Genomic DNA, 25,579 nt, shown 5'->3' on the forward strand with positions numbered 1-25,579 from the left:
GGCTGGAGGGGCACAAGAACCTGGGAGGGGACACAGCCAAGACAGCTGACCCGAACTAGCCATCGGACATCATGCTCAGTATATAAACTGGGGGGCGTTGGCCAGGGCCTGTGGATCACGGTTCAGAGACTGGCTGGCATCGGTCAGCACATCGTGAGCAGCTACATTTTGCATCACTTGCTTTCTTTTCTCCCTTTCCTTTGGATTTCATTCCTCTCCCCTTCTCCATCCTTTTCATTATATTTTTTATTATTTTTTTTTTATTTCAATTATTAAATTGTTCTTATCTCAACCCTTGAGTGTTACATTCCTTCCTGACTCTCCTCCCCGTCCCCCTGCGGGGTGGCTGCATGGTGCCTGGTTGCTGGCTGGGGTTAAACCACGACACAGTATTACAAATACACTTGTGTCAGTATAAAAGCAATATACATCAGTGCTCACTTTTCTGTACAAGTACCACCATAATCACTACTGTACTATTACAAATATATCTATGCTGGAAAATAGCCTTAAATATACTAGCATGCAAAAAAGGTAGTACTGTAAAAATGTCATTTGGGTGACAGGGAACTATTTTCACTCTATTACAATTACTGTTTGCTTTCCACTTGCAGTACTGCATTATCAATAAAATGGTGCTTCTTTAATGTCACACAAGGAGTTCTAGATAGAACTACTTAAAAATTTAAAGTGTGCACAGATTTGTATGTGTTACTGGATCAGACCCTAATTCCAACATCCAACAAGAAGTATTTTCCAAGTATTGTTGTTTATCTCACATACCCGTCTATGCCTTTCCCTGTCTTTGCACTTCTCTCGAACCCAGTCAATGGTATGGAAGTCATCGTATGTTCCTACTCCAGGAATTGGTTCGTCCAGAAGATCCAGTAAGTGTGTTGAACTGTTGATACTTCCTCCATTTGTCATTGTATAATGAGTTCCTGTGGCAGAGGAAAGACAGGAATTAATTAATTCTGCAATGAACAAAGTACTCTAATGTTCATAACACTATGGCATGTAAAATTTCTGAACAAGTAACTAAGACACTTCAGATAATATGCATGTTTTACTTCATTTAGGTCCCTCAGTATTGCATGTCACTTTTTTTCTGTCACTGATCTGTAGGTTAAATTTGCACATTAGTTACTTTGTATTTCCATTGGTTAAATATGAATGTACTAGTCAAATTGTTGTTCTGTGTGCAGACTCCAGAGAACCTTTAATAGAACAAAGTGGAAAAAATGAGCAGCTTCAATACACATTTAACTTGAAGTTTATTTCAGTTTATGAACTATCAGAGAAAAATCTGGCTGTAAGAAAACAAAATCAGATTAGCTATAAAAGCTCACTGCACTTCCCTAAGGTGCCAGTTATTTTTAAATATACATATCATTGATCACCAATCTCTCCTAAATGTCTAAACCAAACCTAAAGTACATTAACAACAGAGATTACCAGTACAGCTTAAAAAAAAAGGTAACAGAAAGCCAAGCAAATATTTGGTTTTTAAATTTTTGTTTCTTTGAGGTAATTCACAGAACAGTCCTAAGTCATGAAAAGTTTTAAATACTGTATGTATTTCAAGACATAGAAAATGTCTTCTACTAATTTGTTATCGCTAGCTAGTTATTTCACACGCAGCTTGCACAGCAACATCCCCCAACAGTATTTCTTTCAGTGCTTAGAATAAGGAGAGCAAGAGGAGTACCAAGAATGCTTCCCTCTTCACAAGTGATCAGGAAAGTTTTAATTTTTTTAAGCTTTCAGATGTCATCAATTCTGTGATATCTTGGATCTTTTGAGTTCCTGTGGTGTATTTACAGAACACAAGTATAATTTTCAGTTGGATAGCTGCCTACATAAAAGCACAGCCACCATTTGCCCACCGATCAAACTGATTCTGCAACAGCAATTGCTATAAAGGGAACATTTATAACGAGGTTAACAGACAATGATTTAAAGAGTGATTACTCTCATTTGTTTGACTAAGAACAAAATGTGGCCAACAGCATACAGCATATCACAGTAATCTCTATTCTTAAAGACATAGGCCCAAAGTAGCCAAGATTTCTATCAGCTGACAGGCGCTAGTACTCATTTCACTAGACTGATACTGGGATGGTTAGGCAGGCGGGAATTTTTTGAGTTACAATTTCTTGTTTGGTTTTTTGATGTTTTTTTTTAATTGCAGGCTCAGCTTCTTGGTGTCGTCAGCAGAAGTTTCCAACTTACTAAAAAAAAAAAAAAAAAAAAAGGGAAGTCTTCAAATGGCCTATCTGTAAACTTCCAAATGCTACCAAGGCAGAGGTCAGCAGCCCCAGCTCTCATCAGCAACTAATTAAAATTTATACATGGGTAAAATGTGTCTCTTGCCTTTAAACTTGTGAAGTCTGAGATGTAGCAGAAGCAGTGTGTCAGCTACCACTATACTCAGACCCAAAGATGTGTGTCTCAGCCATCTACTGCTTAAAGAGGTCTCATTTATACCTGCTATGTAACACAGTATTTATTTGGACATTTTCTTTGTGATGAAAGACAACACAGAAGAAAATAATACAAAAATTCTATTAAGACAAAATGCAGTCTAAAATTTTTAAGATACACAAACTACTATTTATTACATATACACACATTATATATAGAAAAGCTTAAAATTCTATATAACTATTAAAATATTACTATTGGGGGGGGTTTAAATCTTAAAGTATAAGAAGACAATGTAAATGGAGGTGAGAACTCCTCAACAATGCCAATACCATTCTTTCATGCTAGAGTGGCTGCCATCTTTCCTAATACTGTTTTTTCCCTAGTACATGCCATATTAAATTCTCCCTCATCTATTCACCATAGCTAAGCCCTGCAAATCTCTTCACAAAGCTGCTGCTAGTCTCTCTTAAGGCAGATGTAAAGAAGCATTACCTATGCTTCCATTAATAAAAGGCTAACAACAACAAATTAAATCAGATTTGCTATTAGAGGTGATTGTGAAAACCTTGCTTTAGGATAAGGGATTCAATTCTCTTGCCATTTCCAATTCTCCTAACAAGAAAGGAAGTCTTAAGATAAATGTCTGGCTAGCTGAAATGGCAAGCTGGTCTTGTGGAAGAGGCAGTAACAAAATTCACACTGTAATGATTAGTTTACCTCTCAAAATGATAAGAATAACAGAATATATTATGAAAACGTTATTTTTACATGAAATTAACCTCCTTCACAAAACGGGGACGTAAATTCAGCCACAGTTTAATGAGTAATCTCCTACAAAGTTACAATGTGATCAAGAAGTTTCCTGAACCTTAAGGATCACGGTAAGACAAAAGCTTGCCTTTGCCCCGGGACAGTCTGTTTTATGCCCTGCTATACGTGAGGCATTATCAAGCTGTAAGGAGCGTGCAATCCTATGCAGCACAAGGCAAAGGAGAGCTGAGAGTTATAAATGTCCACAAACAGTAACAGATGATTTTATGCATATGACAAGGTGTTGAATTAGAATTCTCTCCAGGGAAAGCATCAGGGATGGCATCATACTCACTGCACCAGACCTCAAGCAGAACCTGGAGTAGACTACAAAGAACTATCATTGCCCAGATGCAATAAAAATCCCACCAAAACTCTGTCAGGTTCTTACTTTGCCAGCATTTGCTGGCACGCCAAATACTGGAATGTAAGTGATTATTGTATGATAGGGAGGACACAGAACAAGACGTGAAGTTGCAGAGGTGGTTTTGTTGAATACAGTGCTGCCCTGATAACCTGATAAACTTGTACCAAGTGAGAAATACGCAGCCGTGATAGCCTGCATTAGCACATGGTAGAAAGGCTGCCCTATAGAGGACCGTGAAGAGGACACCTGTACAAAATCTGATGCTCTGTACCTAAGACATGCAAGTGTGATAGCAGTGGGAGAGGACATTCTCCAGCTAGTATAATGACCTATGTAGCATATAACTATTCTAAAGAAGAATTTACAGAAATATACCTTTACCAATACTCAACATTTTCCAAACTTCCACTTCCCTTCCTTTTCTAGCATTTCACATAGCAAGATGCTCCTTCCAGTTCTGATAAGGGTTCTCATCAGCATAAACACATGTAAATTCTCATCATTCATTGCCAGTTACACCTAAATGTTATTAAATTTGTTTTCAAGTTGATAGATTTTATTAAAAGTCCTTACCATAATATACATTTTTCATCACAACATTCTAACCTCCAAGCAGGAAATCATTACCCCAATAAATTGTAGCATGTAGCAACTGAAGGCTTCTGGATAGTCCCAATGTTCAGAAAGTATTTCCCCTTCCTTCCCCTTTCACCCAGTCCTCAAGTTTCAAGACTCCTTCTCAGGCTACAACTCAATGCAAGTGCTTTTCATCAAAATACAAGCAGTGTTAGTCTTAAAAACTGCAACAGGCGCTTAGCACACAAGGTATACAGGTACAACCTCTAGCTGTAAGAGCACACCCCCATTTTCCATATGAACATACCTGAGCCATTCTGCAGCTGTAAATAAAGTAGTGCCTTCTTTTTGTTACATTTGAGTTTGCTTAAGACTTTATTACACTGGGAAGCAGATACTTAAAGTGGTAGGCAGAACTTGTATTATTACTGTTATTTCAAAATAACCCATGTTACTACAGGGAGGGAAACAGTAATACACTGATCCTCTCAGATACTCAATACACCTCTCAGGAATCCTTACAAAGCAAATTCAACACAATCCATCCACACTTTGCAAAACTAAGGCAGCTGGCATCCTCTACCATCTTAACAAACCTGTATTCTCTACACATAACTAGGAAGCTGCTGCAATCACAGACTGCAAGCTTGCAGACAGTAAGCTCCTAGACAATAAAAGCAACATGCTTCTTCAGAGAAATGAGATTATCTCTTTTAGGTGATTCAGTCACTGTAGGTCTTGCCTGAACTACCTTTTGGGAAGGCAGCTGAGTTTTGTTATCCTTTCATGCATGTAATTCCAAGCCTTCAGCACAATCCTTTCTCAGCAATCAGCTCCAGTTGTGCTGAAGAACTGCTTCAAGCGAAGTTGTTAAAAAAAAAAAAAAAAGGCAACAAAAAACCTAATACAGAACATTGCATCATGTTGAAAGAAAAAAAATTGTAATAAGCACTAAGGTTAACAGTAAAACTCCGGACTTTGGGACACCTGACTAGAACAAGGTACAGCAAAAACAAACAAACCAACCTGCTACTCAGACAAAACTGCAACAAGAGAAGTAGATTCCCATATCATAAAAAAGCTCTCCTCTCCAAAGAGTTAGCTGCTTTGTTTGTTGGTTTTTCTCAAATGAGAATGAAAAAAAAATATAAACCAAAATCACTACGCTTGACAGAAAAAGGAGTCCTTACCACGCTCTCCTTCATTTCCCTCTGAACATGAAGTTACACTGAACGGCTGTTAGCTCCCAACACTTACCCACCCTCCTTCTTGTTTAACTAGTCTTTCCTGATGTAAAGCAGAACAAGGAAATTACAGAACTAATATTTTGCTATACTCATACAAGTTGTTTTATACATTACAGTTTCTTCCATGCCTTATGTCCCCTCTGAGACAAGGAGTATCTCTTTTTTCATATTCTGTATTTGTGCCTGATACAAGTAGTCTTCAGTGTTGATTGATGTTGGAACTATGACAAACATGACAGAAAGCTGATTTATGTAGATCACATACAGCATTTTTCAGGTGCCATGCACAGCACTTTCAAAGGCTGCCTCACCTCTTCTAATAGTTATCCCACAGTCCTTTGTCCTTTTTCAGTGGATTTCTTTCAGATTTGAACGCAACCCTGGGCAACAGGCAGCTGATGAAAGTTGTGGGGTTTTTAGAGAAAAATGTCTGGGAAGTTTTTAGCTAATTCATTTAAAAAGAAGAAGAGATCATGTCAGTAAGGACAAATACCTTTAAAACACAAGCAGACCACTACTAACTATTGTACAGTCACTGTGGTACAGTTCACAAATTTTCACAATAAAACATTTTAAAACACTAACAAATCAAAACATGAGTTGCTGACATAGATACAGTTGCATTTTTCACTTCACAGATCTCTTGGAACAAGTCCCCAGTAAAGGAACCCAGCAGATCATAACGATCTTCAAGAGTCCTGCTATCCTTCCCTGGTATGAAGAAATGAAGAGCCATTGAGTGGGCCTCAGTTCTCTCTTCTTCCTGGTGCTCTCTTCTGGGAAGGCACTGGGTTCTACTTTCCACGCTCTATGATTTAAAAATCCCACTGAAAGTACACTTAAAACACCTGACATTAAAGAAATGCAGGAGCTAGTGATTCAATTATCTAAATACAGTTACACACAAGAAAGGGGTTTTGCAATATACTTGACGCTTATAATTCCCGCATAACTGTTCAACAATCCTTCCCAAGTCTTTCCTTGTGTGCAGTATTCCTTCTTTTCTCATAAAAATGAGAAAAGAAACATCAAGGTTTAAGACAAATGCTGCACCCTGGGTAATCAAACGGTGCATGACATATCTTTTATGTGCTTCTCCACTATGTGATTATCTGAACAGTTAACCAGTATCACCTAGAAAACAAATCTCCACAGCTACAGCCTCCACAGAGTAAGATACAGAACTGAGACATGAACAGGCCTAAGAGGGTGGCTAGCAGAGTTAACAAGGGACCATAACTTTATGATAATCTTTAAGACCCCTTCTATATGCTATACATCATCTGAATGTGCATCACAACATACACCACTGTATCAAACTGAGCATGTATCGGCTTACTCCATTTTATGAAATGAGACATACCTCAGTACATAATTACACAGTAAGGCTGAGCTGACCTAACAGACTGCTGCCACCCAAATAGGAGATCTTGCTCCCCCTGTTTCTCCCTCCCATTCTTGGTCACACACGTCTACCCTCACCCTTGGATCTGGTTGCACAGTAAACCAAACATGCTAATGCTACTAAGCAAATGAAACTAACAACAGCAACAAAAAAAAAATCTGCTATTACACAAGCTGGAATAAAGCTTCTGTGCTGTCAGACAAGAAACAAGAGCCAGTGCAAGAGTAAGAACCAAGAGATGGGGAATGACAAGCAAGTTCACCCTCTTCCACAGCAACAAACTGTAAGACTAGTTATACTGAAATATATAAATGCACCCTTGGGGTCTTGTTAGATTTTGATTATGTATTTCTGCTGGAAACAATTCAAAACTGCTATATAAATATTAATATCCACACACTATACAGTAACATCCATTTCACAGAGCTCAAAACTCCCAAAGGTGGTTATGTTTAGAAACAGTTCAGCGTTGTGAACACAGTAACAGATGAACAATGTCAATACTGGAGTCAATGGCAGAGCAATAATAGGACCCAATTTCTCAAAGGTATTTCTCTAGAAGCTACATAATTGCTAATGTTTACAGCAAGAATACACTAGTTTGCTGCTGCTCACACATCCCTTTTTCTAAACAGTGCACGTCTACACAGTATTCCACATAACAGTCATCCTGGCTGACAGCATTGCAACATGTTTCATTTGTGCTACTCCAAGTAGTGTAAAAGGAGGGAGAAAAAAAAAAATAATAAACGCACCTCTGTGAGTGAAAATGAAGCTAATCAGTTTACACCGAAGGCTGGAATAAGCTCTCCCTGACATGACCATCCAAATCTGCTGAGTGTTAAAATCAGCAGGGGCTGTAGCTTTCCGGAGGCCAGATACTAATCCAAGGCTTTGCTTCACCCATGTGTCCTTGGGTATTAAGGGGCAAGGAGAATGGAGGCAGGGAAGCAACCGGAACCCAACTCACACCAGAAGGATCGTTTACACTTGTAACAAAGAAGATTTGTATACACAAATTACATGTTAGTGCCTCAGCCTCCCTCCGCCTCCATGTTCAGACCTCAAAATATGAGGCTTTCAATTAAAGAAAGACAAGAAACAATTGACAGTTTATTTAAATTGTCTGTAACCACTCAAGAGGAGTCATTAAGCACTGTTGTCTTTTCCTGACTAGAGGTAATTTTTAAGTTTCAGAATCAGAGGCACAGCATGCCATGCCAGACTGCTATCATTCACTACCGCTGATGATTTAATGATTTTGAAATCTATGTAATCAAGTAACACGTTCCCCTTTGCGTGTAACTGAATTTTAAGCCTGTCTTTGCAGCTGGCTCTTCTAAACTGCACCAAAAGCTTACAAGCACAAATTGATCTCTGCATTACAATCAAAATGCATACAAAAATGACAAAAGTATATATACACAAACTGAAAAAAAAAAATCAACAGGAAAGTATCTGATAGGTGGGAAACAGGAAGACTCAGAGCAAGTTTGGAAGAACAAGAAAATAAATAAAATGCTTTACCAAAGTACTGAGTGATAATCCCCTTCCCTCTACTTCTACAAAAAAAAAAAAAAAAAAAAAAACCAACAACAAAAAAAACCAAAACCAAAAAACCACCACAAACAAAAACCTGTGGGTTTACAAATAACCTTTTAAAAAGTAGGAGTTAAATGAAAGTTGAATAGTAGCACCTCAGAGTTAAACCAAGGCTTTTGGAGACTTGCGTCCACTGCAAATGCACAGGAATCTGAGAAGGCGGCAAAGCAGATGTCAAGTATTGCTCAATGTGTACATAATTAAAAAAAAAGAAAAAGCTAACATAAATAGCTGTGGCTTTTTACTTTAGGTGGAAGAAACACTTCTGTTTCTATGGTGCAGCAGAAAAAAAGGCTTTATTGTTACAGATTTCTTTTCATGTAGTCTTAAAACCAGAATTAATTTATTACATCTACAATGAATAGGGACTTCATATATGCAAGTGGAGAGTTATGGGGATCCCCACACTACTAAATTTACAACATAAATATAAGATGAACAGTGCAGGAAGGAGATGAGAAAAATAAAAGGTATAAAGACACGTGAAGTTAGATAAAGCAAACATTACAAAAGGGAAGTAATTATCATCTAACAACGCCAAGGCAATAAGGGTCAGAACAACAGAAATTTAAATAATTAGATTTCTAAGCACTGCTGCTGCATGTACATAAGAGCTACTTACTTATACGTTGTTTTGGAGGACAAAGACAGGCTGCAACAAAAATAATAATTCTGCTAATATGATTACCCCAATTAGGCCATGTTCAGGCCCAAGGAGGGCATAATCTTGATTTGTTCATTAGCTTTCTAATATTTCAGATAACAGTACACCTCAAAATTATTTCCTAAAATGAAAAATACATGCCTAATAGAGAACCTTAACAGTCATACAGCATATGCAGACAGATCACCTGTGACTACCTACAACAAACTGCAGTTATATGTCATGGTACTTCACATTAATCACCAAAGACAAATACATTAAACTCAACTGAAAATCCTTATCCCCTTTTCGTACTAGGAACCTTAGAACAAAGTGCAGCAGAAATTCAGTGCCATAACCATGTTGAGTTTCTTCAAGTAATGCTTCTTCTCAAAACAGTCAATGTTAGACAACTATAACAATCAATCACATTTTCTGTGGACCTCCGATTAGTCTAAAAATTAATTTTATTACTCTTCCTTTGCTACAATACAATTACAGTGTCAAACTCTAGCTCTGAGCATGTGTACAAAACTTCCACACCCATTTACTTCAAAGGTCACACTGAGAATTTTGGTCTCTAATGGCTTTTGATTTATTACTAATTCTTAAACATAAGAGGCCCATAAGCAGAAATGCAGCCTAAAATACAAAAGTGTAACTTTCTACCACTTAAAGGATCTGAACTGGCTCAGTATGCATCTGACTCTTCCTAGGATTATTATTAACCATCCTTTCCCCCACAGCTTATGATCGCAGGTGAAACTGGAGGGGGAGAATAGAGTGGTTTCCCCAGTGTTACTGTTAATAGTATAGTGTAAGCAACAGGAGTTGCACCTACATGCAGTGGTGACTGGTGTGCAATAAATGAGATTGTGAGTTATCTTGTCTCTCAGAAAACTTAGGTTTACTAAAACTAAGTCATAAGTAAGTTTGGTGTGCTCTTTATATACGTAATTTTCACATCTCCTAGCTACTGACTCAATCGCAGATTATTAGTGTAACAGTATTTCATTAATTTTGCTTGAGGATATGCAAAATCTAAAATTCAAGACGTACTTATGCATAAGTAACAAATAAAAGGGAGTTAACAACCCTCATTCTTGCTGAAGCTCAAGTTTTGCTGCTGGTAGCCTGGCCACTATACATGTTCTGCTATTGCAGAAATTTCAAATTTTTAAAGAATGGTAAAATGAATGCTTACTTAGGAAACAAAAGGCAGGAGGGAAATCCAAAAGTGTAAGCATGTCTGTGAATAATTGTAAGACAAACAAGATAACTCATTATTTGGAAATTTCAAAATGGTCCAGCTAGCAAAAATGATGCAAAAATAAATCCAAGGGCAGAGAAATCAGCAACATAAATTACTTATTTTTTAATACAACATATATCCCAGCATATGGATTATTATATAACAAACTCTTATGAAAAAGCGTATGTGTCAGTTACTTATGATACATGCAATCCTAAATCGGGATTTGAAAAACCCTCTCTGAGGGGAGTAGTACTGTTAACTCTCTTAGTTATCAGAGAAGAGAGTAGAAGCGAACTGTGCTCCTGCAGTTTTATTTCATTATATCATGGAGAATAAGGAGGTCTGGAATGATGCATTTAGTACCACATAAAAAGAAATCTCAGGACAGAGCTAGTTAAAGGAAATCCTGATAAGAAGTATTCAGTAACACCTGTATTTTTATCGATGAGAAAACTGATGAGTAATTATAATTAAAAGATAAACACAATTAATAAATAAGTATTTAAAAAATCTTTCCATGTGGTATTTTACAGCTTATTTGCACTGAAAAAAATAAAGTATCTTCTTACTGTAAACCAACGGGTCAAGCTTTTAATAATAATGTATTATAATATTTTGTATTTCATCACAACGAAGATTAATAAAGCCCGTTAATTAAACCTCAAAGACCCCTAATGGTTTAACCAGTTATTTCATCGTTGCTGAGGTACAGCCACTTAGGGTGAGCCACTGCAGTCAATTAGTGCAACAAATGCTTTGATGTTACAAAGCAGTTTTGCATGACATGAACATTACTCTGCAGGACAGAAGAGCTGTCAGGATGTAAATAAGGGAAAAGAATTTCACAGGCTTTGACAACTAAGCTTGTTTTCTCCCAGTACCTTTATCTCTTTTCTCCTAACTTGCTTACAATGCTCAGAAATCTACATGAGGAAAAAATCTTGATAGTATCCTTTTCTAGACTCACAGATAATAAAGAAATGTCAAGACTTTAAATTTCTGGGTTTATCTTTTAGCATTTTAAGTCTTATTTTGACAGCTAGGTGACAGTAACAGATTACTGTGGTATTATTGTCAATCTGCAAGAAATACAAATTTTGATGAAATCTATGGAACAAACTGGTCTGGAGACTCAATTTTCTTATGAGTCATACGTACTTAACAAATTAAGATTTGCAAGTGATTATGGGAACACTGTTGGGATTTTGTTGTTGTTTGTTTTTTTGGTTTTCTTTTTTGTTTGTTTGTTTAAACTAAACTCAGTACAGCAAACCCAAGAAGCACCAACAACACTGGTTTTGAAATACAGTATTAGAATATAGAAAGTACAAGCCCTAACAGAATTTAATGGAACTGCAAAAAGTGACAAGTCACAACTGGGAATTCTCTTGTTGGTTCCTAGTGGTGCCACCAGAATGGGAACACCAAGTTGAACCCTTGACTGTTTTCATTAAATTATTTGTAAACTGTATGTTTAATAGCAATACTCCGATGTGCCAGACACCATTTTGCACTGCAAATATCTACTTTTTGTATTGTAAAAATCAACTAAATTCTGGTAATTTCCAGAAATATAAAGCTGATCACATTTCAAAGTCTAGCCATAACTTCCAGAGTTTGAAAGTGCGTTAGGGCTCCTTTGCAGGTTTCATCTTTAAATTTATCTACAAATCTAAACTCCCAGAATGGCTGTTGTTGGAAGGGACCTCTGCAGGTTATCTGGTCCAACACCCCTGCTCGAGCAGGGGCACCTACAGCTGGTTTCCCAGGACCACGTCCCAACAGCTTTTGAGTATCTTCAAGGAAGGAGAATTCACAACCTCTCTGGGCAACCTGTTTCAGTGCTCAGTCACCCTCAGAGTAGAAATCTGCTTCCTGATATTCAGAGGGAACCTCCCGTGCTTTGGTAGTTTGTGCCCATTGCCCCTGGTCCTGTCGCTGGGCTCTACTGAGAAGAGCCTGGCTCTGTCTTTGCACCCTCCCTTCACGTATTTATATACATTGATAAGATCTCCAATTCACACCTTCCAAATGTGCTAAGAAAATACCATCCTTCATTTCTCATAAGCCTGACTTGGAGATCTATCCAGGACTTGCTATACAGTTAATGATCAGGGCCTAGAAAAAAAATGCTTGTCTTAAAATAAGCCATACTGGAACTTGTTGATATTCTTAACATATGCTGAAAAATCTCCTAAAAGTCATAAAAAGACCACCACAAATAACCTTTTATGTAAGCTACTAAAACACAGCTAAAAATGCTAGATGAACATAAAAAAAGTGTAACCTAATTTATTTATAGAAATAAAGTGTTTAAAAGGAAAGGTGAAACTAGAAATTAACATGGGGGGAAAATTAATGTAAATCGTATCTTTATTCTTAGCCTACGTCCTCTCTAATACCATCACTAGCAGCAATAAACGTCGATAACTGTGTAATTTTAGATTAGCTGATTTATACAAAACTAAACTGAGAATTTGCTACATTTACTGTTTTTAAACATGAAAATGTAACCATGAAATCCAACCAAGAAAAAGCCACACTTATATCCTCAGAATTTGAAGGCATAACTTCATTATATTCCAACACATGCCATAACTTCTCTCAGTATAAAACCAGACCTTTATAGAACGTATTCTGCTTTAAATTTGCAGTAAGAAACAAAAGGCAAGCTCAAAAGAGGATCCCCCCTCCCTGAACACTGATAACACTCTTTTCTTTTTTAAATCTGCTTCCTGGCAAGCAACGGTGTAAATCATCTATGACAAAGCTCCAGTTTCTTAAGAGCTCATCAATACTGGTTTAACTGAGGTATTGCAATTATATAGCTTTCCGTTCTCGTATCAAAGATGTCAACAAAGAGTCAAGTCTAAAAGCATGTACAGAAACTTCAAAGCTAGACAAACACTGCTCCTATTCAAGTTAGCGAAAGGCATGAAAATAGCCTATTTAATAAACTCTTGCCAATTTGGTCATGGTCAGTCATAACCACAATTGCGGGGGGGGGGGGGGGGGTGCGTGTTGTTTATGAGATGGTTTTACTGATTTAAGAGAAAAAAAGAAGGGGGGGGGGGGGGCGGGAAAGGAGGGAGAGAAAAAGGAAAGACTGCCACACATCGAAGATGGAGTCACAAGCCGAAAAGATGTGAAGCAGGACTAATCTGCCCAGAGAGAAAACAGTCACTGACAGCGCAGGGACCAGCCAGACCCGAGATCTCCTCCTACAAAAGGCATCGGGCTGGCAAAACAAAGCAGTGCGATCATTAACAAGCCTTCCACACATCAGCTTCATATCGGAACACCAGTCTCACACATCCAGATATGCAAACAAGTAACTCGAACGTAAATTCGGCGTACCTCGTTTATGCAACTCCCTGAGCGGAATACCATCTCCTCCCCCGCCATCGTAGGGCAGATAGGGATCGGCAGAGACATCCATGGATGTGGCGAACCCGAAGCCCGTCTGCCGGCTCAGGAGGGCCGCGGCATTTCTTACACAAGGGCGGCCGCGGGGGACGCTGCCATGTTTGACCAGGATCCGGCCTGCGCGCCGCCGCCTCGGCGCAGGAGCCGGCTCTGCCGCCGCTGATGTCAGCGCGGGGCGGCCGCAGCCTCTGCCACTGGCTGCGCGGGCGGCGGGCGCGGCCCCGCGACCTGCGCGCCCCGCCCCGCCCGCCGCGGGGGGGCGCCGCCGCCGCGGGCCGCAGCGCTGGTCGGTGCGGGAGCCGAGGGGCCGGTTGTGGCTGCCGGCGGGCGGCACGGAGCCCGGCCGCCACCTGGGGAAGAGGGGGGGGGGCGACCGCGGCGCCCCCGCCCTGCCCGGCGGGCGAAGCGTCGAAGGGAACGGCCTCGGGGCCGGGCATGCGAGCGGCGGAACAAGTTCCCTCGCACGCCTGCAGCCGCCAACCCCGCAGCCCTGCCACCGAGGGCACGGGGGTCACCGCTCCGTCAGAAAGGCAAAGCTACCAACAACCCCGGGATCTGCACGCACGTTGTTCGCCTTTCTGGAGCCGCACCAGCAGAGACCCACTCAGAGTCACACTCGCCTTGTCTTTGGAAGGGAAAATTCACGTATTAGCACCGGGGTGGGGGGCAAGCCTGGCTCCCGGTAGTTTTATTTACTCTTTTCAAACATCAAGATGATTACCACGGAGGAAGAACAATGTAACCCGGCTCCCCGGGGCCAGCTTACCCCGCTTGCACCTCCACCCCCCGCTCCACACTGCAGAGCTTTAAACTCTACAGCAGTGAAGTCAGATTCAAACATATCTAACTAAAATTGTACGGTGTCTCCCATTTTTTTTGTGATTATTATCCTGGTATTACAGCTGCATAGTATCAGCACTGATATTAAAAAAACGGGGGGGGGGGGGGGGGCACAAAACATAATAAACACAAGTCCATACTTAAGCTTGCGTTACTCCAGACATTGACAAAATGCTCCCAGTCCTTTAAAAGCCGCAGACTGAAAATGGGCACCAACCCACACGAATACTAACCAAGGTGATACATCATCCAACAGTGACTGGTACAGCTTTGGCAAAACCCGAGCACTTCAACTAACCGGCCTCTAAAGATAGGAAATCTTAAGCCGAGTATGTAACTGCTCACAACTGAAACAGATGTTATTATATACATATATTAATTTATGTTTACTGTATGATCTTGTGCTGCTCCTATCTTGCAATTACTGGTAAGAAAACCATTTTACATGAGATTCCCATAGTTCAGTTGTAATGGAATATGTAAGAGCTGCACATTGTTTTTCCTTTCCTTCCTCTCCAGCAGGTAAAATAAAATCACGTTCCTTGATCTATTATTCTCAGTTGGTTTAAGTGTTCCACTTCAGTAAAATGTGTCATACATTAACTACACAATCCTTTAAATTGCAGAGATTAATTTTTGTCAAACTACATTAAAAAAAATGCTCTCAAGAGCTGAAAACGCATATGCACACCTTTAGATATACTACTTCAGTATAAAACTTCAACACATCTTGCACATGTGTATGTATACACACAAACACACATAATTTACATAACCAAGGGGTCCCAGTGAAATCACTGAGACTATTCACACTTGGCAAAGTTGAGGATATTGCGTGACCGCAGCAACACAGCCCAGCATCCGTTTCATTCACACAGGACACAAGGAAAGGAAGAAATTTTATTATGTAGGTCTTTTCACCTCTCAAAGTGACAAGACAGACAACTTTTTTAAAAAAAAAAAAAATCTTACAGTGCATTAGTTTCTTGAATAATTTTCCAAGTATGTTCTTCAGGAAGTGGTTTATGTTATAAGCCAATGTCACAAGCTGTGTACCATAAATTATATTTTTGAGCACAGAGTAGGACATAAAAGAATACTACATTTACGTCATATGTCAACGTATTAAATCTTAAAAATATGGCTCCAATACAAATGTTGAGAAAATACTGTTATCTCTATAGATGCAAAAACAAGTGAGAATAAAGGGGGGGGGGGGGGGGGGGGAGAGCATACATATAGCAAAAATACATTTTCAAACCTTAAAGACTATCACCTCCAAGACAAAGGTAACCCTTGAGCCACAGGTACTCTGTTCTAAAATACTGGTGTCTTCTACTGGGTTGAACAGATGTTTCTATTTGCTGTCATCTAGACAAGGAAATGGTTTTGAAGAGCGGCCTCCTACAATCACCTTCTCAACATGAGCAACTGAATCAAAGCTCTCGAATATCCAAAAGTGACGTGACTTTCAGAGCCATTTATGCATTCTCACCATTTCTTTTTGCCTGTGAAAAAACAAACCTAAGCACCTCTGAACTTTAAGTCAATGTAATGTGCATAATTTAAGTAGTACAACAGAAATCCCTGAGCACTCTCAACTCCTTATCTCAACAGCACCTGGAAAGAAGTCTGTAATCTTATTGTAAGTCTTTAAATAAAAAGTCATTCTTAGCAGGAAGAAATGCAACAACAATTTTATAACCTGAAGAAGGAACTGTCAGTGCATTTATTATGTCGATTATAGAAGTCAACACTAAGTTCAACTCCATATTCAAGAGAATATGAAATAAAGGATATAAAGGACTTGTATTAACAGAGTCTGGAAAATCACTGCTCATTTAAGAATCTGATGTGGTTACTGAAGGCCCAGAATGTCTTAGAGCTGATAATAAAAAGCAGTCACAGCAAAGAAATGGCTAACTTGTTGGCCTAAACGTGTTCACTGGAATAAGGGACATGCAAAATTTCTACGTAAGTCTAAAAATTAAGTCCAAGTTGGAAAAGATAAAAGGTGTAAGTAGTTGGAAGTTGTACTGGATAAACTTTAGATACAAGGGAAAATAATAACAAGAAGTCTGCAGTGCAAAACAGATACAACTTTGTATTTGCTACATAAAATTGCAAGAGTTCACCTAATACTAAACTGCAACAGCTCTTCCAAGGTCACTGCTTATAGAGTGGCTGCGCAATACAGCCCTTTGTCTAGTCTTTAAAAGCAGAACAGTCATTTTCCCTTCTCAATTACAAGCAGCTTGTGTTCTCATTGTTCATAACCACTACCACTGTGTGTATTCTCTTTCCTACGATACCATGAAAAGCATTGTGTGGGTTTTCTTTACCAAAAGAGACAGATACTATGTGTGGTAACCTGAACTAGTTAAGTCAGTCTTTTTTCTTTTTAACGTCTAGAAGCCTATACAATTTAGTTTTTCCAAATTACTCTTCTTCTACATGGTCTGAAATAGTGTCTGATTTAAACTGACAACGTTATATTCAAAAGAGTACGACAGTTATTTCTTTTGTGAAGTTCACCAAACTCCAAAATTGTAGTTAGTGAAATGGTGTGTCTGGTTAACTAGGTATTTGGGGTATTACAGAGCACATAACATTATGAACACATGTTGCAAGGCCTAAAATTAGTCTTGCAATAGCCTTATTTTCAATGACTGAGAAACCCTTAAAATGGCCAATTTGGTACATAGAACAGCTCATATGTAAACAGCAGGTTTGTACAGCAGCTTGCTTTCATCACAGTAGATAGACTAAAGCCTCTGTCCCAGAAATCCTCCACGCCCAAATAACTTCACACATCTGAGTGCTCCCCTGGTTCTCAACAGGCACACAGTGGTGTTAACCATCACTTATATGCATCTATCTTTGCAGAAAAGGGCTTTAAGCCCATTGTTCTAGAAATATCACAATGTCTATGGGTGACACACCTTTAAAGCATATGAAGAAAGATACCTTAATCCTCCCTCCACACCTTGTATTTTCCCTTTTAGGGAGAGAGAAGAAACACAGTCAAAATAAAGCCTCCAAAAATATAAGAAAAACTCAGAGGTTAGACACATCCGATACATCCAGGGAAAGGTGTTTTGAGGTGACAGAACAAGACCAGTGAAAAGAAGGGGAGTATCACTGAGGTATGATGGCCTGCTTACCCAAGGTTGGAGGGAGGGCTTTAATTCTGAAGCACTATTCCACCATTTCATACTAAAAAGATAAGGTTTAAGCAAAACAGTCAGGCACTTTGTTACATATAAACCAAACATATTCTCTCAATCCCCTCAATTACTTGGTTTATTTTGGTGAATGTAATTTCATAGTACCAGGTAACGAAAATGAAAATTGTGTCCTTTATGAAATTCCAAATATAAGATTGGAGATATTGAATTATTTCATTAAAGTAAGAAGAGATGCCAAAAACATATCTGATAATTACAAATGTTAGTGTCAGTGATGCAAAATATGTTGGTGACTTTTAACTGTATGTTTTTCCCCTATCACTATTCAAAACTAAGGCTTCTCCGTCACCAGAGCTAGAAGATAATGTTCTCTTGAAAAATGATACATAATAGAGCACTCCTCAAAACAGCTACCATCTCCAACCATTCTGAAAAATAATTTAACTCATATGCGCCCTCAGTTGAAGGCTGGGCATGAAAGCATCCATTTACAACAGGGCACCAAAAGTATATACAAAATGTCTCAAAACTTACTGTGCCCCCCATTCCTTTTCCTTCATTCCTTTTCTTTCCAGCTTTACTCTCCTGCCTTCCCTCCCCCCCGATTCTTTCTTTTACCCTTTTTCTCAATCCATGAAGCCAAATTAAGCCCAGGTCTAATCCCTCTACCACTTTGACTTCTCCTTTTACTTGTCTCAGTTTACTAATCTTGCAGCCCCTTCAGTCTGACTTTGTTCATTCCACATAAAATCGTACAGCTCTCTCATCTGGGTCACACAGAGCCAGCAGTGGGAACACTGAAGACAATAAAGGAAGGACAAACATCCTTCTTCCAGTTCTGGTACCCAGACAAGGTCCGAGATGAAAAAACTCAAAGATGCAATCACAGAAAAAGGAAGAAGGAGGGAGAAAAAGAGAGCAAGCATTCAGTTATACATAGCTTCAAATTAATACACTGTAAAAACCCCCAAACAAACAAAAACAAAACAACCTTTTAGAGTCCCAAACTTAATTCATTCATCAGCATTATCTAGAACACTGTGCCTGACCAGTGGTGTTAGCAAAAAGCTCCCAGCTATTTATCAGATTATATATAGAAGACTCCATTAAGCCACTTCCATTGCCCTATCATCAAAAGCCTCAATGAGGCAGACAATGACAGAAAAAATTTTAAACCAAATATAAAATTAAAGCAGAACATCATAAACTTATAGCATATGCTGTTGAGTAGTTCAAGGCAGGTGGGGTTTAAACAAAAGTCAAAAAGACCCAGAGGCAAGTGCTTGGTAGCAATACACAATGACATTTTTTTATATTTGCATTTTATTACACAGGGGAGTAAAAAAAAGCTTCTTGATCACAGTTTCTTTTTTCATAATTGTCCGTTTCCCACAAATTAATTACTTAATTTTGCTCACAATCATTTCACCCAGCAGAGAACACTTTATTCCAGGATGTAGCCTAATAAGCTTGCTTCTTCACTGGCTACAATAGCTTCTTGAATTATGCCTCTACAGCACTGTATAACTTCGAATGCTGCTTTTACTCTGAAGTCAAACCCAACCAAACAGAATGCAGCAGAACAGATCAAGAGCCGCAAGTATGTTGTGTAATCAAATCTGAGACTCAATTCGGATGCTGACTTCCGCCCAGGGCAGCCCAACCTTCACTGGGAATCAATAAAAAAAGGAATGAAGACTCCTCACTGCCATGCAAAACTTTTGGGCAGGAGAAGAAAGAAACAGAGAATAAGAGGAAATAATGAAATCATGATGCAACATTAATACCCAAGACCAAAAATAAACTGGAAAACCCTCAAGCATTTGGTCCCTGAAGACTGCTTTGACATCTTGGCCCAAAACACTGAAGGCAAAACTACTCTCTTCAGTTTTCTTTTCACTTCTTTCTGGGGTTGTCCATCACACTCTTTTTGATCTATAACCCAATGATGCTGGAAAAAAATCCTTGACATTAACAGACTACATACAGCCATCAGTGTGAGGAGTGGAGTTTTTTTTCCTTTTTTTTTATTAATTGGTTAGCTTTACACTGACATTAAAAAGATCTGGTTTCACTGTAGTAATCCTGTAAGGAGGACTTGGAAAGGAAAAGGCTCTTTGCTGGCTCTTTTCTGCAAACAGGTCACTTTCTCTGATTCTTGAAGAGATTCTTAACTACTTTCTGTCTTTTTTCTGTTCTTTTTCTTTACAGGGTAGACTTTTACTACAGAAGTCCTACTGTGTTTTCACCTTTGTGTATGTGTCCTTTCCTCACACTCCACTCTAAGACTGTAGTTACAACTCATCAAGAACATCCAGCATCAGTAGGAAGTGATCCTGGCTTACTTAGCAGCTTTCCTAAAGTTTACTTCTCCTTTTAGTCAAAATTCTGCTACCAAGATGATCCTATTTTTCCTCTTACATAAATGCATATAAGGAAATAGGTTTTTTTCTGCTAGACTGCCCTTATTCAGTTTTAAGGCTGCTTATTTTTGGCCACTATTTCCAACTTGCTGTTCAAAGTATGTGCAGGGGACAAAATTACAGCACCAACGTGTATTCCTCCCTAGGTATGAAACTTACTTGCCATCTTTAAGAACATTATATCTCCATACACACATAAGCTGTATGAACACAGTGCCAACAGCCATTTTGTATGTTGTTAACACATATTACTGTACTATGCCAGGCATATTTGAATTCCATGAAACTCTGAGCTCAGTATTTGTAGTGTTCAGAGTAAGACCATGACATGCCCATCTTTCAAATGCTATGTAAAGTTCCGATCCCCCCCTTAAGCTACAGACACTAGAAAAGGTTCAGAAAGGGGCAGTGAAAAGGATTCAAAGCATGGAATACCTGCAAGGTCCAACTAAGCAAACCAGAAGTCCTTAACCTGGAAAAGAGGTAACTGAAGAAGGAAAGAAATAAGTAGCAATAGGAAGAATTTTTTCACCATCTGTTCTAATAACAGAGCTCTTAAAATAGTCATTGTTGTAGAGAATCAAGACCACTACAAACAACAAGGGCAAGGACAACAAGAAATTTTTGTTAATGAGTATAAAGGTATAGCAAAACACAAGCTATTAACAATTTGATAGCTCACACTAGTGATTAATAAATATACCTGCTCACTGATTTTCTCTAATTAAATCACTGCTCAAACTTGGGATTTAAATCTATGATTCTTTCCACTCTCCTCTTAAAAATGAGAAAAGGGACTACCACCTTTCACAGTGACAGCACCATGCTATCCACGTGATAATCCTTGTTAGTTTCTACATGCATATGGCCAACGCATAATAGGCCTTATCAGAGTAAGTGTACTTGGCAAGATAATCAAGCCAGCCTAGTTTCAGGTCACCCTGTCCTCATGTCATATCAAACCTTGCTCTTTCAACAGCAGTTTCATTTTAATAAGCTAATAATACCCCCTAAAACCCTTATGTAATAGCAGAAATATTTTTCACAGCTGCAACTATCAACAAGAAAAGAGCTTAAACATTTATGCTGTATGAGGGTGAGCAACAAGGAAGTCTAAGTTAATGCACAGGCCGGTGTTAGCCTAGGCAAGACTCTGGCAGTCACAGCTGTTCTCAGCAGTATTTATACTGGATTTAGGTTCAAAATAAGGAAGAGAAGGTGGTTCTTCACCTAAAACGTAACTAAGCTGTTAGAGCTTGCCAAAGAAGGTGCTAAAGAATTGCTTCAAGAAAAAGTTAGTGCAAGACAAATACATTGATAAGGATTAAAACTCTAAAAACCACTACACAGTTGAGAGAGGCCCTTAGCCATACAAAACTGCTGTACAAGTACTCACATGCCTATGACTTACTCACCCTGTTCTTACTCTTCCTTAAGCACTGACTTTTGACCACTGTCGGTGACAGGATGCTGCGCTAGGTGGATTTGTGGTTTGACCCAGTACACCTGTTCTTGTGTTTCAGGGACATCATGATACCCTCTTCCAGAATAACATTTCTGTTTAATCCAAGCAGATTAAAAGCTTTCACTTTAAAATGCTGGTAAGCAAGAATATCCTCAAAGGTAGAAAACAAGAATGCAGCCTGACATAAATTTGGTTAAAATCATACCTGCCTCCCTTGGTGACTTAAGAGAACAAATCAAAGGTAAAATGAATAAATGAAATATTATTAAAGCTGTAGTGAATATTGGTTATTTATCACCTAAAGACTTTACCATCAAATCAGACTTAATTATTTTATTGTACGCTTCAGACTCTTCTTTCCACATACCTACATATACACCATCGCATTTTCTCTGCTTTCATTCCTTCATTTTACGCTATTCATACAGCATGCCTGGGAGAAGGACATACTTAGTAACACACCACCAGGCTGCCAAGTCAGTAATAACTGCCTCAGCAGCATCTGTTAACAAAAGCAGTGTGCTTTAAGCACTTCAGCAGAGCTGCAGAAGGAAACCAACAAGACTGTATAATACCAGAAAGGAAAGAATGAATTAACAGTATTATGATTCCATCTTCCAGAGTATCAGGCTAGAAATGCATAAGCTTGATGTGTCTTGGAAAGTGATGAAATCGAGATTTGTAAATACAACTTTGGCAGGAGAGACTAGTGAGACCACTCAAGGTCTGTTGGTAGGGCAAGTTCTAAAACCAACACAATTCTCATATCCTATAAACGAGTTTTCAAAGAACTGGCCGTGGCATTTGTAAAAAATTGAAATGGTCAGTATTTGTTTTTAAACATTTAAGAGAACAAGAAATTAATTGGTTACTGAATCTCTACATACATACTGTCATGATTTACATCCCTCAAAGTCTAATGCCACACCAATCCAACTACAATCTGAAGGCTCAGACTAACACTGTAACACCATTACAGACTGTTCAACTAAAACTGTATCAAGTGAATTTTCATTTTGGACAATAATCATGTTCAAAAATAATACAGAGTTCAAGAAAATCACTATCACGATGAACAGGTAAGATGCTGTCCTGGTTTCAGCTGGGATGGAGTCAATTTTCTTCTTAGCAGCTGGTACAGTGCTGCGTTTTGGATTTGGTGTGAGAACAACCCTGATAGGACACTGATCTTTGTAGTTGTTGCTGGGTTATATTTATACTAAGTCAAGGACTTTTCAGTTTCTCAGGCCCTGCTAGCAAGAGGGCTGGAGGGGCACAAGAAATTGGGAGGGGGCACAGCCAGGACAGCTGGCCTGAACTAGCCAAAGGGGTATTCCATACCATATGACATCATGATCAGTATATAATCTGGGCGGAGCTGGCCAGGGCCTGTTGACTGCTGCTTGGGGGACTGGCTGGGCATCAGTCAGTGGGTGGCAAGCAATTGTACTGTGCATCACTTTTTTTCCTCCCTTCCCTTCAGATTTTATTCCTCTCCCCATCTCCCTCCTTTTCATTACAATTGTTATTGTTCTTATTGTTTTGGTTTTTTCCTCCTATTTTATTTCAATTATTAAATTGTTCTTATCTCAACCCTCAAGTTTTATATTCTTTTCCGATTCTCCTCCCCATCCCTTGAGGTGGGCAGGGAGTGAGCAAGTGGCTGTGTAGTACTTAGTTTCTGGCTGGTGTTAGACCACAGCAGATGCAAAAGACATTTCAAACAGATGCAACTCACTCATTCAATAATGACATCCAGTAACTAAGATAAAAACTTCTTTTTCCCCTTAACCTAAGTATCTTGTAGTCAATTTTTTTGTTTTCTGCCAGTACTTTTGAAATCCTTGAAGGAAGAACTTTACTAATTTGCCAGTTCTCCATGTAAGCATAACGTATACCAACTTATGTTCCAGAAGGACAAAATTAACTTCATGCATTACTAATAAAAAGTAGTAAAACACCCCCATGATTCTGTAATTGTCAGATATCCTGTGTTCAGCCGCCTTAGTAATATGGCACACAGTCAAAACGTCTGCAACTGTAACTACAATCCAACAGGAAGAAGTCAATGATAACCTGTTACTGACAATTTAACTATTAAAAATAAACTAGCTGTACCTCACTCACTGTTGCCCTTGTGATCAGAGCAAGTCCTGTTGTCTCATGCTTCAATTTGTATGGCATCATTTGAAAGCAAATATATTCCTTACTTTAGAATAACAATAAGCCCTGTAATGCAAATATTGCTAACTTGGAAAATAGGTCGTATGTAACTTAGGAAAGAGAGATGTCAAACTGTCATAATGATTGTTCAGTCAAGTCAGTTTTATACCACATGCATGGAAAACACAAACTATGTCAATGGTGCAAAATGATTTTGAGCACCCTTCTTCGTATCAGCTCTGGACAACAGGAAGAATCTGCTAATGCAACTTCCTTCCACACATGAAGAATATAACAGGGACTTAAGTTCTTTACGCAGGAAATAAGTTATTTTATTCTTTTCTTTGTATTCTTTCTTTTCTTTATAAACTGCAACAGCTAAATAGAAATGAGCATACATGTGAAAGAACATTCATGTGTTGCTGGAAAAGATAATTATCTCTACATCTTGCTTGAATAATTAACCTCTGATGTGGTACATGTTTCTTGATTACATAGAACCAGCTGCACGTGCTGAAAGTTACATTCTGTTTCTCAAATAGTGCCATAATATTAGTTCACGATATCATAGATTTACTGCCATCATTTAGGGTGCTGCAGAGGGACTGGTTTGGTCTCTCACTTTAGGCAAAGGACTTCAACTCATGAATAAGGTCAGTTTAGGAGAGCTCCAGCATTTTACATCATGACCCGTTGGCATATTATTTTTTTTCAGTGGCACTGCTATCACTGCAAGGACGTAGTAGCAGCTGTGGCAGCAGCTTTTGAATTACCAGTTTACAGGTTGTCATATTAAGGTTAACTATTGCCAATTTTATGTTAACACCATATGCCAGACTGTAAACTGTCTCCACACTGAAGTCACAATATAAGCAACTAAGCGCCTTCAACTGAAGCAAGAATCATCACTATAGCTATTGAAAAGAATGCCAAGCTCATTCAGGACCCAGACTCCCACAGACAGATCAAAGTACCTTGAGGTGTAAACACCAGTGAGATCATTTGTTTGCAAACAATTTTTACTGCAAATAAGGTTTAATCATCTGATTTCCATCGGTATCTTGAAAAATTTGCAGTCCGACAACACTACAAAAATCCCCCTCCTGCTGAGCTTCCTGTACACTCATATTAAAAAAAAAAATAATAGTGAAAACTGATGCAGTTCTCTCTCTCCATCATTTTACTCAGACTTGAGAAATGTTTATATGATATGAGAGACCTCTGTTTCACGTCACTAGTTAGCTAACCCAGAGTCATAACAGGAAAAATTTTGAACATTTGAAGAGACTTGTTATACCATTCAAGCTCAGCCCGTACCCAAGAACTATGTCTCGAACTTTTAGAGACAGGCAAGGGAAGCCAGTGCTGAGAGAAAAAGAATGGATCAGATATTTAATCTTCTCATTCATACTCCTCAGTTAAAATATTAATCTGATAATATATTTCAAAACTGGAGATTTCACTTCTGTTTAGAAATAATTATTTTCTTCCTCCATTCAAGTGACAGAACCCTAATGAACTATCCTAGTGTAACAACTTCTTACAAGCTAAATAGTATAGAACTTCTATAAAATTTAAACCAGTAAATATTAGCTTATATGATTTAACTATTAAAGAACTGATAGCTTTGCAATGTTAAGTAAAACATGGCTTAAATTGACCTAGCAAGAAGCAGGGCAAACAGTCTAAAAATAAGAAATAAGTCATGATGAAAATGATCTCCACAGATTGCATACATGAAG

General features: G+C 38.7%; 1 protein-coding gene across 6 annotated transcripts in view; it reads right to left on the reverse strand.

Annotated features, from left to right (window-relative positions):
- The window catches only part of CLCN3 (chloride voltage-gated channel 3), a 70,841-nt gene that overhangs the window by 27,528 nt on the left and 17,734 nt on the right, over positions 1–25,579 (reverse strand). For 4 of the 6 annotated variants that reach the window (XM_055795036.1, XM_055795038.1, XM_055795037.1 and 1 more), the window contains one exon: positions 784–941. In XM_055795036.1, the coding sequence (XP_055651011.1) occupies positions 784–941 (158 nt within the window). Of the gene's footprint in view, positions 1–783; positions 942–13,689; positions 13,901–25,579 lie in introns of those variants that run through there. The other 2 variants (XM_027789620.2, XM_027789618.2) reach the window with 1 other exon arrangement.

Source organism: Falco peregrinus, chromosome 2, assembly GCF_023634155.1.
Source record: "Falco peregrinus isolate bFalPer1 chromosome 2, bFalPer1.pri, whole genome shotgun sequence".
Taxonomy (NCBI): Eukaryota; Metazoa; Chordata; class Aves; order Falconiformes; family Falconidae; genus Falco; species Falco peregrinus.